Below are 17890 nucleotides of genomic sequence, written 5' to 3'. Positions count from 1 at the left end.
TTTTTAAAAAGACAAATGTACCACTTTTTTTTTTTTTTTTTTTTTTAATACTCCTAGGTTAAGAATTTTCTACAGTACAGAGAGTGGAAAGTGGGGTGAGGGAAGGTCTGGCTTGTTCCCAAAGTCCTTGCCAAGTGGTCCATTCATAGTCCTTCCTGCAAACCAGTGGCCTTTCAAGTAAGCAGGAGAGTCTCTTAGAGTGTGCAGGTGGGGTCTTATAAAGCATACGGTGAGAGTGGAAGCGACTGTCCTGTCGCCTTGCCCCTTAGCTAGCCCAACCAAGGTTTCATTGTCATACTCAAAGGGGACACATGCTCCATCTGAGATGGGAGCTTGGGTACTCACTGTATATTACATGGTATTTAAAAAACAGATGAAGAGAGTTAAAACTCCCAGAAGCACCCCCTCTCCATTGTTCACATAGCCTCCCAGAAATCTCATTTTCTGTGTATGAATCATGACAGGGAGGGGGAATGGTGCAAATAATAAATGGAAAACACGGAAAAAGTCAGTGATCAGAAATGTTGTTTTTAGTTAGAAATATGATTAAGGTATTAAAATATTCTTTTCAGTAAATTCTGTAATTAGTCCTTTACCAAATTTTTAAATAAAATTGTACAAAGTTCAGGTGAGATTAGTTTCAAAAACATGGTTATGGTATTTGTACCATGTCCATTGAACCTTAGTAAAGAGTTTGCCAAGTGGACTTTCCTGTAGAACCAGTCCTTCTCGAGCTTTATCCTGTACTGGAACCAGCTATGGAATCCTGTTAAAATGCAGATTCTCACTCAGTAGGTCTCCAATGGGTTTAAGAGTCTGCCTTTTTAATGAATTTAGCAATGCTAATCATACTGCTCTGGTATGTGAACACTGCTTTGAGTTGCAAGGATTTAGGAAAAGGTTGGGGGAGCGGTGGGTCTTATGAAAATAGAAGAGAGGTGGAGGGTGAGAGGAGGGAAAAGGAAGGTACCGGGGAATGAAGTTAACCAGATTGTGTGGCACGCATGTACAAACATGTCACAATGAATTCCACTACGTATGATTACAGTGCTCCAATTGAAAAAGTATCAGGATAAATACGCCAGAGTTTAAGGATTTCTAGCACAAAACCAGAAGACCCACTAAAACAAATAGATTTTTTTTCTAAAAATGTTTCTATATAGTTTCTATAAAAGTTTCTGTAAATTTATAATGTTTTGTAAGTTCAAAATTATAGCAGTTTTTTATGGTAAAGGAAAGAGGTTTACAATACAATAACTTGTATACTTACTATTTGTGAATGATTTTTTCAGGCAGTATTCAAGACCTTACCAGGGCAGAAGATTGCCCGACTGGAGCTGGGAGGGGTTCTTAATACACCTCAGGAGAAAATCTTTATTGCTGCAGGATCTGAGATTAGAGGCTTCACCAAGAGAGGAAAACAGTTCCTCTCTTTTGAAACGAACCTCACTGAGAGCATTAAAGCTATGTATGTTCATTGTACATATCTATTTTCAATGTTTCTAGTAGACGTAGATCATGTGATTAATTTGTCATATCTTAAGTTTTCTGGAAAATAAAATTAACTATGTTACAGATGTTCCACTGGAAACCACATTTGCTGTTGAATATTTTTTTGTTGTTGTTGTTAAAGAGCTTTATTATATAAACACATTCATTTGTTGTTTTTTTGGATTTTTGTTTCCAGTACCACTTGGATTGGTTTGAGGACACTCTACTGCTGAGCTGTATCCCCATCCCTTTTTATTTATTGTTATTTTGAGATGGGGTCTTGATAAGTTGCATAGGCTGACCTTGAATATGTGGTCCTCCTGCTGGCCTCAGGAGTGGTGGGATCACAGGTGTGAGATCCTTCTCCCTTGTCTCTCCAGTAGCCATGATCTCTCCAGTGGCCCTGCTCTGGGCATTTCTGTTTGAAATACATTTTATTTTTAATTGTACATATTTGTGAGGTACAGAGTGACATTTCATTGCATGTATATGATGTATAATGATCAGATCATTATATGGTAATATTCAGAGCCAAACAGTAAGGCCATGTCATAATGAAGTGAGGGGCAGTACAGGGTAAGCAGATCACAGGGCGATTTTAGTATTGAAAACTTTTAAAGGGACCATAGGGGTGGAGAAATAGATGAAAGGCCGAAATAAAATTATCTTCTGGATAGTCACGTGGTGATAATCTAGAAGTGAAAGATATACATGTTTAGTGTCCCTTTTCTCAAATACTTGGGACCAGATTCCAAAACTTTTCAGATTTTTCAGATATTTGCAAAGACTATCAGTTGAGCATCCCTTACCTATAAATTTGAAATGCTCCAAGGTCTGAAACTCTTGGAGAATTATGTTAATATAAAGTTTAGGGTTTAGGATTTTCAGATTGCTTAACCTGCATTCCAATAGCATATATGAAAAATATAAATTTTTATCAAGAAATTTCAGCTCCACCAAGAGAAAACTGTATGTATTCTAAGAATTAGAACATCATTATGATTATTACCAAAATTTTGTTAAAATAATTTGAAATGAACTTGTTTCTCATTTCTTTATTCCAAATAAAGTTCTAATGGAGACATTCTCCACTGCTTATCATGTAGTTTACAATAGATTCACTTTGAGTAGGCTTTTCTGGGCTGTCTAGTGTGGTAGTAAGAAAGCTTAATTCTAGAGGTCAAAGTGCCTGCCTGCTTTGCAGCCCACTCCACCCACTGTCACTGGTTGTGAGTCAGCAGGCTGTCCCCACCCCCCCCACCCCCACCCCAGCCCCCACCCCCCCCCCAGCCATGGTAGTCAGTAATCCCAATTTACAGACCATGAGGGTCGATTTACATGGAAACCCCCAGGACAGTGCTTGACAGGGAATGTCCTACACATTTAAAAACACTTTTCTGGTATTTCTTCACATAGAAATTATCATTTTTGTTTTCAGTTTTTCTGAGCTTAGTTTGTATTGCAAAACCTTAAGCTTTAAGATCTTCATTTTTATCTTACAAAATAAAAAGGTAATATCAAAAAGGCCAGAAATCAAGTGGGGAAATGAAAAAAAGGTTGTGTTCTCTAAATCTGTGGTAATTTTTGTTTTCATTTCTGAGAAAAATTCAAGAATTACCTGTGCTTATTTTTTAAATTATGGAGATCTGAAATTACTATTTTAATGTTCTCAGGCACATATCTGGCTCTGACCTCTTTCTCAGCGCAAGTTACATCTATAATCATTATTGTGACTGCAAAGACCAACATTATTACCTTTCTGCAGACAAAATCAATGATGTCATCTGCCTTCCAGTGGAAAGAGTACCTCAGATTACACCCATCTTGGCCTGCCAGGACAGAGTGCTCAGGGTTTTACAGGTGGCTGTTTGCATTTTTGTGACTTTTCATAATCTAAGTAAATGAATAATTATGAGTATTGTTATAAATTATTTTAACAATTACTACTTTTGTCCTGTATAAAGTTGTATATGAAAAATACTTTTCAAATTTAATTGATAAGTTAATTTGTTTAGTTGGGGCAAGTGTGTTGAGACCTTTTGCAAGAGGGCATATGTGGAAGAAAAAAGGACACCTTCTCCCCCTGCCCCAGTTTCTGACCTGGCCCAGTCGTAGCAGAGGGCTCTTGCTACAGAGAACCTCCAGCAGCATTTCTCCTTCCTTTCTCCATCACTCTCCTCTTCCCCCAGAAATCAAACTAAAGGAAGACATTAGGTTAGGGAGAGGGTGATATTTAATTTGAGTTTATCCAACATTTTGACAGTAGGTAGAATGAAGCAAGTTTGTTGGATAAGTAGGTAAGAGAGAGGGAAAATCACTTTGGTGTCCTCACATTTCCAGGGAGGTGCTTGATGGCTGACACAGCTGTTCAGGTCATTGCTGTTAGTGACCTCTGTGTCTCCTGGAGGTGGTCTCCTGGAAACCCTTGGAGTTTACTAGGTAACTGGAAGGTTCGTTGGATCGGTATTTGATAGTAGTTGGTACAGTTAATCCAAAAAAATATTTTTGAGACAGGGTCTTATTAAATTTCCCAGGCTGTCCTTGAACTTGGGATCCTTCTGTCTCAGTCTCCTGAGTAGCTATGATTATAGGCAGGTGGAACCAGGCCCAATTCTCTATTATTTTAAATTTGTATTCAGTTTCAGTTTCTAAATATAAATTCTTCTCAGGGTTCTGATGTGATGTATGAAATTGAAGTTCCTGGCCCACCTGCTGTCTTAGCACTGCACAATGGAAATGGAGGTAATCAGGGTTCACTTTTCACAATTAACTGTGTTTATAAAATATATTAAGTGAAAATGGGAATTGTAGAAGGAAGATGAACTAAAATTGAGACATTTAGCTTCTGATAACTTGCCAGTAACTCACAGTAAGGAGTCATTGAACTTTAATTTTCAGTTTCATCTTAACATTAGATGACGGGGATTAGGAGGTAGACTTCTCTCTCGAGCTACAAAATCCTGTGAATATATAACCATTCTCCCAAATCATTTCCTGCCTTAGGATATTTAAATGAGGTTTTTACATGAATATACTTTAATTTTAAAGAAATGTCACTAATGTTTCCTCTAATTATAACTAGGCAACTCTGGGGAAGACCTCTTGTTTGGAACGGCAGATGGGAAGCTCGGGCTCATTCAGATCACCACATCCAAGCCAGTGCACAAGTGGGAAGTTGGAAATGAGAGAAAGCGGGGAGGTATGGTATCAACGTAGCTCAGATCCCGAAATACCCGTAACTGTTAAATTAAAACGGTCATGCAATTTACTGTTTTACTTATTTGTATTATATAGTAGCCCTATGTAATAGGAGAGCCACCTCTGGTTTACGTACTGTTTATTCATCAGGTCTCTCACTGTAGGTATAATATTTTTAAAAATAAGAAATGCTAGTAATACTTCGGGAAAATATGCTGTGGTAAAATTCTTTGTTAACTGTCCACGATAGGCAGTTAATGGGACCTGAGAGTGACTGGTACAATGCAAGGGAATGCTGTGCTGTCTCAGGGGACTCCGTGCCTGACTTGGGAGGTAGGGATGGTTTCTTACACATACAGGATCCTCACACACTTATCCCCTTCACAAGTACTTGTCAGGAGAGACAAGGCCTGGCCTTGTCACATGAAGAAGACACAACAGAGCAGTATGTTAGAGTATTGAGAGAAGGGGAGCTGCTTTTAGACTGCGTGGTCCAAGAAAGTGTCTTAGAAGAGGTTGAATTTGAGCTGAACTCTGAAGAGGAAAAAGGAGGGTGTGGAGATTTGGAGGGGAGAGAGTTTTGCAGGAGGAGAGGTGGACTCAGTTCACCTGTGGAGTAGCAGGATGACCAGTGTGGCTGCGTCCACTCACAGGGTTTGATGACCTGGGGGAGGTAGGGTAGGGCTGCTGTCAGTGGAGCCTTGCCTGGAGGTCACAGTGGGGAGTCCCTGGAGAACTGCAGTTGGGGGCGGGATGTGATTGAGTCCCCAGAAGAGACTACACTGCATTGAGAATGGATTGGGGAGGCAGGTTACAGTGGAAACATGGAGACCAGTTATCCTTGTAGCCTAGTCCAGGCTGACTGTAGCTGAAGTGAGAGGAAGACAGTGTCAGCATATATTGTGGGGCAGAGCAGATAGGATTTGCTGGTAGATTCAACATGGGGAGTTAGAAGAAGAAAGGAATCCAAGAGATAGCCTAGATTCTCAGCCTGAGTGCTGGGTGGAGGAGGACTGGGGAGGGAGCAGGAGGGTACCCAGGAAGCTGTGGGAAGGAGGAGAATAAAGAGCTGTGTTTGGAGCATGGGAAGTGTCAGGCAGTGTACAGGAAGAGGCTGAACTGGAAGTGTGGGTCTGGGCATGGGGAAAGGAGATGTGAACTTGGGGCCCTTGCCAGGTCGGCTGTAAGGTAAAGCCCTGGATGAGGCTTGTGGGTGGAGAGGAGCAAGCTACTGATTGTGCTCAGCGCTGATCTGTCCTCCCCCATTTTGAGTGAGTTTACAGTTTCTCTTTTTTTTTTTTTTTTTTTGCATTTTGGGGTGGTTGATCATTTATCAGCAGCCACATAAAACACAACTCTTCATACATATTTTTAATGGCTCCTTTCGGCCCCATCTTCACCCTCCTTGAGCTGTATGGATGCCTCCATTTCTTGGAGTTAGTCACTCTTTGTGGCTTCCCCCTTTGCACGCCACCAGTTTCAGCTTCCTGTACTCTACTAATCAACCACAGAGTTCCATCTTGGGAAGTTTCACTGTCAGTTTTCATCAGTTGTTGTATCCCCTTCCACTCTTTTTGACAGTCTTCATGCTTTTATTGACATGTTAGTGGAATTTCAGGAAGAAATGTTGTAAGCATGTGTATACGTGAATGTACCCTTTAAACAATGAGTTCAATACAATCTTCAATTGCAAAGCCAGATGTATTTGTGCCTTTAAATGTAATGCCATTTTTCTAAAGAGAAGCAAAATGTGCTTGCTATTCTTTATTTGCTTCCTTTTTCTTCATAATTTATTTTTTATCTAGATGGTAACAGCAACTCCTACTAAGCCCCAGCATGATCAATTCCTCTCATCTTGCTATGTTTTTCATCACATATCTGAGTTTCTTAACGTAGGTTCCACAGAAGCCTAGGAGTCTATAACATGTCGCTAGGGATGTGCAAGAGACATGAGTGAAAAATATGAACATTGATTTTTTTTTCTTTCTTTTTTTTGTTTACTTTCTTTTAAAACTTTTTATTTTGAAGTAATTTTAGATTTGCAGAAATGTGCAAAAATAGCAAACACAAATACACAAATAGTTCCTGTATACCTTTCACCCAGCTTAATGTTAAAATCTATCGCAAGTACAATACAAGAATGAAAACCAGAAAATCAGAGCTGGGGCTGTAGCTCAGTGGCAGAGCGCTTGCTGAGCCAGTTTCTCACTCTTATTTGGTATATACATGACTCAACTATTAGTTTTGTAATAACATCACATTTTTTTAAAGGTATTTTGTGTATTGACAGCTTCGATATTATGGGTGATGGGGTTAAAGATTTACTTGTTGGGAGAGATGATGGAATGGTGGAAGTGTACAGCCTGGATAACACAGAGGAGCCTGTTCTGCGATTTGACCTGGTAGGTTGGTCCAGAGGATTCTCCATCTATGTGTTTATTCCTTGTCGGGTTTTATAGAGATGACTAAGGGCTGAATTTTATTAAGGAAAATAATATTAAAATCTTATGTTTGGGGCTGGGATTGTGGCTCAGTGATAGAGCATTTGCCTCACACATATGAGGCCCTGGGTTCAATCCTCAGCACCACATTAAAAAAAAAAATAAATTAAAGGTATTATGTTCATTACAACTAAAAATATTTTAAAAATCTTATGTTTGGTCTGAAACATTTTGATGTTATCAAAATTTCTAGACTACTCGTTTGCTCATTTGAATAATAGACTGTTTGCTTCTAAACTGAATATTGAATTACTATTTCTTTATACTTTTAAACCTTTATAAATTTCTCAAGTAGTAAATAGTTCACCTGAGTTTCTATAATGCATAGCAACACATTATATAGCAGTTGCCTTTCTATGTTTGAGTTTCATGAATGAGAATATTGTTTTAAAATCCAGGAATAAACTGTACACCATTAGGGCAGTATCAGAAATATCCTTAAGCAGAGAGGAACAAGTAGCACTTTCGCTTGTAGATACTCAAGAGCCAGCTGTGAAAGAAATACTAGATAAGAGTAACTTGTTTACAAAATTTAAATGTAATTAAGTCTGTATATGCTGCTGAGGTATAGAATCACATAGAAAAGCATTCTGGCATGAACAGAATCATATTTTTCCATTTGTGTTTTAAGTATTTTAGATTTACTTGAAATGCTATTTAAAAATAGGAAATTAAATATATTAATAGGAAATTAAATATATTAATAAATTAAATATATTAGCAGCATTTATCTGCTCTGCCAGGTCTGGCACTAAGGCCTCGCCCACTGTCCCTCCTGTTTTCTAACAGGAGAGGTCCTGGCTTCAGAGCTTACTGTGAAAATGGAAAAAAAAAAAAAAATGGGAATATGCTTGATGTTAAGCCAGTCTTATTCTAGCAAAATGTAATATCAGTGGCAATGCATTTTTTAAAAAATCAGAGTATAACTGCAAGACTTTTAAGTTACATGTGTTGTGTGTATTCACATGTGAATATATAACAGTTAAAAAATTATTGCTGCTTTCCAAATAGCTTTAACCAGTACTGACTTACAGTGCTGGTTGACTCACCTGGTGATTATTGTTGACAAGTTTGGGAAGTATTGCTTAAAAGATGATATTATTTACAAACTTCCAGAAGTACCGTCTTTGTAACTATGTAAAATTGTGATGAAAAATCTATATGCTAACTTAAAGATGTACAGGAGGATACATAGTTTTGTTCATCTAAAAACTCTCCTTTTAGAGAAAACAAAGAAGAGGTGATCTAAAGTAGTTTTACTTTTGTAATTTATTTTTAAAAATATCCTTTCATTATGTAAATAAATTATTTTTTTCTCATTAGATATTTATAGTGTTAGCCAAGTGTGAATTGCCTTTTAAAGGGACTAGAGTCATTTTAATCTTCTTTTCCAAATTTAAATCTGTTGGAATTTTCTGAGATTTGTTTAAGGTTTTGTGTTTCTAATCTCAGCATCTACACATAATAAATAGACACTCGGTAAATATGTGTTGAATGTCTGGAGACAGGATAATGAATTTTGGCAGCTTGCTTTGACTACCTTTGAAGTTTTCAGCTTATTAATAAAATGCTTGGTCTTGAATTTATTTTAGGCATTGTCTGAGAGTGTCACGTCCATCCAAGGTGGTTGTGTAGGGAAAGACGGTTATGATGAAATCGTGGTGTCCACCTACTCAGGTAAAGAACGGTGAAGAACCAGGGACCAAGGTCTAAATGCATGTTCTTTTGATGGCTACTTTTTTGAGAAGTATTATTAGTAAATCCTTCCTATAGAATTATTAGGGTTATTGGTTAAAGAATGAGGAGGTGGGCTGAGGAGGCAGTACTGGGGAAGCACTCACCGGCCTGAGCCAGGGTCTGGGCTCCATCCCCAGTAAGTAAGCAGAGGAGGAGGAGCGGCCTTGTCCATTGGATTGATGAAGTGTTGACGTTTGACTAACCCTTTTTAAGAGCACTTAGCATGTTTCTACTAGCTTTGAAAAGTAAGTGGCATTCTTTATTAGAAGGGAGCTATTTAGAAATCTAGTTGGCTTTGGACTGTGTGCTTGTCTTGTAAAAACTTGTTTGCTTTTGAGCATTGAGTTTTGCATTCTTACCAATTTCATGAGAGTTTAAATCTCCTTAAAAGTGATTTTCAAAAGGTGATGCTTACTTGTCACTTTTTTGAATTTGCTAAGATGTTCTGACTTACTCCATACTTGAAAACTAGAACTATTAAGAATAGAAAGAAACCTTTAAGCATAGTATTATAGTATTTCAAGCAAAAACAGTATCACAAATTGCTTAAATACTTTTTTTTGGTCTGAATTCTTTCCAGCTTGGTTTTGTGTTTTGCTGTATTCTGGAAGAACACAGCTGAGTTAGGTTGATGGTGGTGGACTAGGGGCTCACGCTGTCAGCACCTAGCAGCACTGACTGGTGCGTGACTGTTCTCACCTCTACAGGCTGGGTCACAGGTCTAACAACTGAGCCTGTTCATAAGGAAAGTGGACCAGGAGAAGAGCTCAAGATCAATCAGGAGATGCAGAGTAAAATTTCTTCTTTACGGTAACTTTTGAGTTGTGTGTTTCATTTCAAAGTGCTGATGGCTGCTTACCATTTACAGATAGATGCACTGCATTTTATTGGAAGGCATTGTCACCTTTTAATGTGAAAGTTCATTGGTTTGAGACAATTAGCAGGGAGTGTTGATGAATATCTCCTATTCAGAGTTCCACCTTTTCAATGCATGATCCCATACTGACTCTTGGACAGAGAACTGTGTGTTTCCATCTGTCAGAAATGGTGGCTGCAGTGTTTTGCCTACCCCACCGCCAAACAGACATCAGAAAGAAACCTAAATAGGCATGTTGTTTTCTCCATTTCTCTTTAACTCCAACATTCACTGTTGCTGTGCACATAACTTTGGCTCATGAGTTTTCTTACTGGAACTGAATGCCGCCTCCTGTAGGTACAGGGTTTGCTCTCATGGCCTGCTCAGTTCAACACTTCTGTAAGAAGAAACCGCAGACTGCAGGAGGCTGCTTCCCACAGTGAGGAAGTGGGAAGTGGCCAGTCATTGAGTTTCAGCCACCTCCAGGGGAGGGAGGCCTGATCTGTATTTTGGTGAAGATCAGAGGCTACAGGAGCCTGTAAGGCAGGAAGGCCCCAAATTCCAAGAGCACAGGCCAGTCCCCAGGGCCACCAGGAGAGCCGCCTCGTATGTTCACGCAGACTGACCTGCCACGTTCATGCAGAATGCCAAGTTCATGCAGCGGGAGTGCTAGGTTCAGTGAGTGCCTTGCATCCTCAGCACAGTACTTTTATTTATAGCCGAATCTTGCCTTCCTGACTCCTCTGGGATGTAAGCTCCAGGCGCCAGGCTTATATTTGGTTCATTCAGCACCTGGAGCACTACTAGGTACAGAGAGGTAAATATGTGATATGCAGAGTAAATACTTCCTGGGTGAATGCATCTTTTCCTCCGTTCACCGCACACATCCCTTCCACACTTCTCCAAGATCCTTTCCCCCTAAACCAGGTTGATCTGCCCATCACTGTTGACTCCATCTGCATGTGGCCTTTCCCTAGGCAGTGCCTGTGCCCGTCAGTCTCAGCGGGACCTGCTCTACCGTTTGGTAGAGCTGATGCTGGGCCACTAGCCCAGGATCATCCCTGTGGTCACCAAAAGGTGAATACTCAGCAGCTGCTCTGTATTTTGTCTTCCTGCCCTAATCACACCGGAGGTGCATGTTGGCTGGCGTTTCTTGTTATTAAGTCCAGAACATTTTCCTGCCATATTCTTTTTTCTTCTGCCTAGTCCTAGATGTAGCTGTAGCCATACTCCTGAGCTGGAGTTGACTGGTTGTAACCTGCCTGGGTACTCACAACTCTTTATTCATGTTTCTGGTATGGAACTGAGTAGATGCTTTAATTTGGGGGTTAGGAATAAATGATGTGGAATCAATTGGTCAGTCAGAGAAACTAAAATTTTATTCCTACTGATGGTATAGTTCTAGCCCAACCAATGAAAACCCCATTTTACAGAAGTAAATGTCTCGAAAATTTCATGCATTTCTAAGGACTTCAGATGTTTAAAGATGACAAAGTTGTATGTCTTTTCTTCTAGGAATGAGCTGGAACATCTGCAGTATAAGGTGCTACAGGAAAGAGAGAACTATCAGCAGTCTTCTCAGTCAAGCAAAGCAAAATCAGCAGCACCTCCATTTAGCATAAATGACAAGTTCACATTAAATAAAGATGATGCCAGCTACAGCCTCATCCTAGAGGTGCAGACCGCAATAGACAACGTCTTAATACAGGTCCGCAGCATGGCTGGGTTCTTGGTTTTATGACTGGATCTGTTTTGTACTCCAGTCGTATGCACTTATTATTATTGAGCACATTTAGTTTCAAATGGTAATTTTAAATGTTTATGGCTTCTTAATTTTCCATGAGGTAATCAGTTTGCTCGTAGGTTATTTGAATGTTATCTTTACTTTTGAGTTATCCTAAACTTAATAAACAAAAGATGGGTGAACTTCAGTTTCAAGAAGTGATAGAATAATAAGGATTTTTTTCTTTTACTATACTCTGGGAGAATCTCAACAGAGATGTGACTTAGAAAACTCTAGTATTTAATGCTCTTGTTATACCCTTTTAAAAATCTCCAAGTACTAAAATGATAATTTATAGTACAGCTTACTCATTAGCTCAGTGGTTTCTAGGTAGGTCAGTAGGCAAGACAGATAATCTCAAAGGTGAGATTTAGGGATAATAGCTCTGTTCATTTGTTTAATAGTTTTATTTACTTTTAAGTTGGAAGATACTCAGGAAGTAGAAAAATATACTAGTAGGATGAATGGAAAATAAGAATAAGATGGAAAACCCATAAAAAGATGAGAAAATAATAAATTGGAGCAAGAAGACAAGGTTTAAGAAGATGTGGGAAGGGGTCGGATTCTTAATAAATCTCACAGACAGAAAACTCCTCAGCCAGGCTGCTCTCAGTTGCTGCACTCAGCCTCAGGAGCACCGTCATATGACCCCAGCCCTTCTCTTAGCACCTGCTTCAGGGAGACCATAGCTTACCTTCTTCTTGTGTAACAGGTGAAGCTACAATGGATAAAAACGAGCCAGTGTAATCAGATGCCCCTGTGGTTACTTATAGCCATGGTAACATTTTTAGCACTGACGAAAATAGAAGATCATGCATTTGAGGGGATGGTAAGAGTTGATATTTTGTGATTCTGATAATCCAAATCAGAAAAACACAGGTGATTGTGAAATAACATTTATTCTTCATTAAATATTTTCCAGAGCTGTATGTGATCAAGTGTAAATTAAGAGAATTTATACTTTCACATTTAGAGATGAACATCATCTAGGACACAGGCGACCCTCAGGGAAAAGATGTTCTGTGTACTGTTTGTATGTTTTCCCTCTGAGCCATTCTTTTACATGTTCACCACAGAGCGATGTCCCCATAGATCTGCTTGATGTGGATAAGAACTCTGCAGTTGTCAGCTTCAGCAGCTGCGACTCCGAGGTGAGTGACCTGCTAGCCCTTCTGCACTTTCTGATGCCCCCTGCCTCTGACCAGGTCCAAGGCCAGGTGGTAGCTGTCGCCTCCTCTGCAGCTGCTGGGCAGGCTCCTAACACTCCACAGATTCTCGTCCCCAGCTCCAGGCTCCAGAGGCCAGGGGTCCCCAGCTGCTGGCCATCAGTCCCATCCCTGGCACTGCAGCTCTTGGCCTCCTGCTCCTCTTCTCTGCCTCCCACTGTAGACGCTGTGGCTGCCACCGGGAGCCTTCCTCCAGCATCAACCTCACTGCACCTTCCCTTTCCCAAAACCTTTTAAGGATCTTGTTTCTTGGTGGATGTGGATCTAGATTCCCCCTTCCTCAGTGTGGTACAGGAAACTCTTATGCCTCCAGCTCATCCCATCAGCCACCACCACCCCCATGCACATAATTTCTGTTGAATTGAAGTTCTTAAGATGTCTTAATTGCTGTGAGTGCACACATCCTGCGCTGGGGCACGGTCTTCCTCTCCCTGAGCTTCCTGGCCGCCCCGCTTTTTCATCCAGCAGTCATTCAATGAACACATGTCGCACAGAGAGCCCGTGAAAGGTCATAGAGCTTTGACCTGCAGATACCACTTTCTGCTGCCTGGTGCTGGCCTGAGCAGTCTCCACCAGCCGTGTCCTGAGGGAGGCCAGGGGAAGAGGCCCGGAGGGGCTGTGGGGAAGGCCAGCCGGAGCAGCACTAGGGTAGCAGTGGGTATGTTTTGAAAGGGAGGAATCAAAGAATGGGCGAAGAAAAAATCTCATAGCTATTTGAAGGAAATATTTTAAAACCTTTCTTCATGTTCCATAAGAAGGTTATAGCTTCTTAGAAAATTTATTTGGAGACTTGAAACATAAAAATAGGAGAAGCTAACATTCCTCTCCACACTCATTACCTATCTAAGCATGTGCCCCACCCCACCCCCTCCTGAACCTAGTCCCAGACAGTTTATCTCTTTAATCTGTATTATTTTATCCATAACTACTTCAGCACATAATGACATTTGTTTTTAATATTTGGTGTATTTATTTTTAAATAGATCTGTCCTTTCTGTTCACTGAGTTGAAATGATTTAAAATGAAAAAAGAGTTTTCTTTTTTATATTAACATCCTTTTAATTTTTTTGGTTATTTGTTAAAAATAGGAAAATAGCAGTAAATGAAAATTATATATAAAATATTTCATATTGTTTTGTTGTTGCAATTTATGCACCTAGGTATCTTTTTCTATTTTTAATTGTTTAATTTCAAGTAATTACAATATTTGAAGAAACCATTCCAGTTTAATTCAGCAAACATGTACGTCAGGTACTGCGTTGTTTGCTGGAATCACAGAGACAATATTTTTCTCTTTTCTCTGCAAGTATTTGTGAAAATCAAAGGCATTGGTCCACATGGCTTTTTAAAGTAAATGTTTGACATTTGCATTGTTGGATTTTTAGAATGAACTCTTGATGTTTACAGGTTTCATTGTAGGCTCAAAGTAGGAGCATGAGCCTTAGGGTCTTAGAAAAATTTGAATTCATTTCATCCCTGATTAGTTTTGGAAAATTTCCCTAACCCCTCAGTGCCTGTTTCTTTATGATGGAAAACATTTTTATTGATGATGTTTCTGTGGTTAAAAAGCTGAATTCATGGGGCTGGGGTTGTGGCTCAGCAGTAGAGCACTTGCCTAGCACGATTGAGGCCCTGGGTTCGATCCTCAGCACCACATATAAATAAATAAATAAAGGTGGTGTGTCAACTATAAACTACAAATATTTATTAAAAACAAAAACCTGAATTCATCATTTTCCCCAACTTTGAATTCTTTCCAGTCAAATGACAACTTTCTTCTCGCCACTTACCGTTGCCAAGCAAATACCACACGGCTGGAACTGAAGGTAAAAGTGTCCAACGTTGCCTTTACTCGGGTTTGAGCGGCCTTCCCCTTGGCACATCCGCGCCTGAGGTCACCTTCCCCTTGGCACATCCGCGCCTGAGGTCATTCCTGTGGGTTGAACTTCTCCCTGCTTCAGCACCCTGCAGTTACCAGTTGTAAAGTTATTGATCGTAAAGTTCCCGGTAACTGGGATTTTTTTTCTGATTTCCCTTGTGGAAAGTCTCAGAGTATGTAAAAGTAAGGATCCCACATCTTTGTCACCAGCTTCGTGACAGTCCTGTCACTGGCCACCACAGGTCACTTGGAAGCAAATGCAGGACACTGGCAATTTCCCCGTGAATACTTTGTATATATGTCTAAAAGATGAATACTTTTTTAACAACAAAAATGCTGTCAGCCATTTTTAAATAAGTTTCTTAATATTATCACTTAGTGTTCAGATTCCACTGATTTTTGTGATCCAGTCGTAGTCTAAATGAATCTGATTCATGAGCATTTCCCTGATATTTTCTTTTTGTCTAAGTTTTACCCGTTGCATTCCAGCGATTTCATCTTAGTATCATCTATTTTAGAAAACACTTGTACAGGTTTTCCTTAGCAACTTAGTAACAGCCATCTTTGTGATTAAATATTGAGCATAGCAGACAAACTTATATTAGTTCTTTTGTGTTGGGAGGTTTCAAAATTTTTTAGTTTTGATACACCTATGATCTAAAATTGAAGGACTGTTATTTTTCCCCCTGGTGTTGCTGATATTTTGAAACTTGAAATATGCTTTTTCAAGAGAGATGCTGTTGTACCCATACTTTTCACATTGCTTAAGAAAATTTGAGTTAAATGTAATTTTTTCCCTGAACAATTCTTTTTAATCTTTGTAAGTATCCTTTTATACATAATTGGCTGTGGCTCAGAGGGACAGAGCTCACCTAGCATGTGTGAGGCACTGGGTTTGATCCTCAGCACCACATAAAAATAAAATAAAGGTATTATGTCCACATACAACTAAAAAATAAATGTAAAAAAAAAAAAAAAGAAAAACTGAAAACTAGGATAAACTTATTTCTAGAAGACTTTACTCAAGCATATTGTATAAGTGATCATATTATGCCCCTATTATTGTATGTCACTAAGCAAGGCTGCACCAGTAAATTTGAAAGCCAATCTGAAAAATTTTTTAAAACTATATTCTTTTATACAATTGGACACAATAATTTTAAAGTTCAGAGGGAAAAGTAAATGCCTGAAAAGAGCCAAGAAAATTATGAGAAAGAAGAAAAGTAGGTGGAATGTGCCTCAGCAAGAGAGGAAACGTGAACGTTGACCAGGCAGCTGGGCCGCAAGGAGCCTGCCCGTCCCCCAGCTACGGGAATGCCAAGGGGCTGTGTCCTGCTCCTTTCAGACCCCTGGGCACTGGGGAGAGCACTGCCTGTAGGGCGCTGGCCAGGGTGGGGTGGGGATGGTGGGCAGAGCAGAGCGCCTCCCAGTGTAGACAAACAGGCTCTGTAGCAGACAAGGGTCTAGAAAGAGAGCCCGCACACGTTTGCGGGAACTTATTGTGTGACATCTCTATTTAGGGAAAAATCAGATTGCTATTTCTATTAAAAATTGGTATTGGCTTAACTGGCATTCATCTGAAAGAAAAGTATGTGGATTTGGGGGTTATTTTTCTTTTTCTTTGTGATGCCGGGGATTGAACTCAGGGCCTTGTCCAAGCTGGGCAAATGCTCCACCACTGAGCTACACCCCCAGCTCCTGGTGAATTTGTACCTTTTGCCCTGTGTGACAAATTCAGATGAGTTAAGTACTTAAAGAAGAAAACTGTCTTCCAGACACCAGATAATCATTAATGAAAATAAAAGCAATCTGTGTTACTATAGAGAAGATCACTGAATAAAGAAAATAGGCAAGGAGTGAAGATGGGCAGTTCTCAAAAGAGAGAAGCAAAAGAGTTCTGCCGCGTTATTGGGAAATTAAACCAACATAGTAAAAATGTGGCTTCTGCTCCTCTAACAGGTAAAAAAGTATTAAAATATCAAAAACATCATCTCTAGGTGACAGGGATGAGTAAAAGGTCATGATTAGTCATGGTTGGTGGACATATACATTTTCATAGCCATTTTTGAAGACAAGTGATATAGGGCTCCTCGGGAGGATCTTTTAATAGCAGTAAAGTCCCAGCACCCAGATGACTGTGTGGTTAGCTGCAGCCTGGCTTAGAGAGGAGTGAGGTGGAACTGAGGGGAGTACTCGTTGTTGATGGTGGGTTGCGTGGTGGCTGGAATTCCTGCCTCAGCTGTCTGCTTGGAGCGTGGTCCAGGGAAGAGCAAGAAGCAGTTAGTCCCTTTGTGTTTGGGTGTATCTTAACTATAATGCTACGGGAGAAGAAGATCCGAAAAGAGACACCCCTGGAGGGCCCTCATTAGGCAAGGTGGGACAGGTGTGAGTGGGCTGGGAGAGGGGGAGCGCACTGCAGGGGAAGGAAGGGTGGGGAGAATTGTTTGTTACAGTCATTATTAAAAATACAATTTTCATATAAAATTGTTATATTTATTATTAAAGTTCGTTTTATTAAGGAGAAAGTTGTGCTGTTGCTGGAAACTTACCCTTTAAAAGTAAACCCCAAATTGGATTTATAAGGCCTATTTTCTTTCTGAATTTTTACTCATTGTCTTTCTTATCCTTTTTATCTTTTATCTGTGTCCATTTGCAAAAAACATCTTACTTTAGACTTCATTTATCTTTCTCACTTAGGCAAAACATTTGTTTATTTTTTTTCACATGCTACAAAAAGCATGAGATAAACGTCAGTTGTTAGATTAGAGAAGTTACCTTGCAGGACCAGCAGACCTGCGGTCTGCCCTGAGTTGGGACGGGAAGCTGGGGTAGGAGCCAGGAGCCGTCAGCCTCGGCACCCCTCTTCAGGCAGGCCTTACAGCTTAGGGAGTCATTTTATGTTAGGAGTTCTGAGTTCTTGGGGCATCTGGGAAACATGTTCTCGATGGCCTGAGAGAATTTCATTCAAGTGCTAGTTTAATATGTATTTCTCTGCTTTTAGAGACAATCAAGAATTAGGCTTTTGGGAAGATTTCTTTCTGTCAGTAAGATTTTGTAACAGCAACAGTATGGTATAATCCCCATTCCTGAGAAAGTGTTGTGTCCCATGAGTTATAGTTATTTTGAAAACTCATTGATCTGTTCAACAAAAATGTCTAGATTTTAAGTACTTTTCTTATGAACCTTGTAGAACATGCTCACACCTCTTTTTAGATACGA

General features: G+C 39.8%; 1 protein-coding gene across 2 annotated transcripts in view; it reads left to right on the top strand.

Annotated features, from left to right (window-relative positions):
- Bbs7 (Bardet-Biedl syndrome 7) overlaps positions 1-17890 on the top strand; it is a 38003-nt gene that overhangs the window by 12586 nt on the left and 7527 nt on the right. For both annotated transcript variants that reach the window (XM_026411760.2, XM_026411761.2), the window contains exons 4-13: positions 1293-1468; positions 3165-3351; positions 4161-4233; positions 4574-4690; positions 6961-7091; positions 8783-8867; positions 9635-9737; positions 11299-11491; positions 12643-12717; positions 14553-14618. In XM_026411760.2, coding sequence (XP_026267545.2) covers positions 1293-1468; positions 3165-3351; positions 4161-4233; positions 4574-4690; positions 6961-7091; positions 8783-8867; positions 9635-9737; positions 11299-11491; positions 12643-12717; positions 14553-14618 — 1206 coding nt within the window. The remainder of the gene's footprint in view (positions 1-1292; positions 1469-3164; positions 3352-4160; positions 4234-4573; positions 4691-6960; positions 7092-8782; positions 8868-9634; positions 9738-11298; positions 11492-12642; positions 12718-14552; positions 14619-17890) is intronic.

This window comes from Urocitellus parryii, chromosome 10 (assembly GCF_045843805.1).
Source record: "Urocitellus parryii isolate mUroPar1 chromosome 10, mUroPar1.hap1, whole genome shotgun sequence".
Lineage (NCBI taxonomy): Eukaryota > Metazoa > Chordata > Mammalia > Rodentia > Sciuridae > Urocitellus > Urocitellus parryii.
Note: the sequence above shows the minus strand (reverse complement) of the source record. Positions and strands in the feature narration are given on the sequence as shown.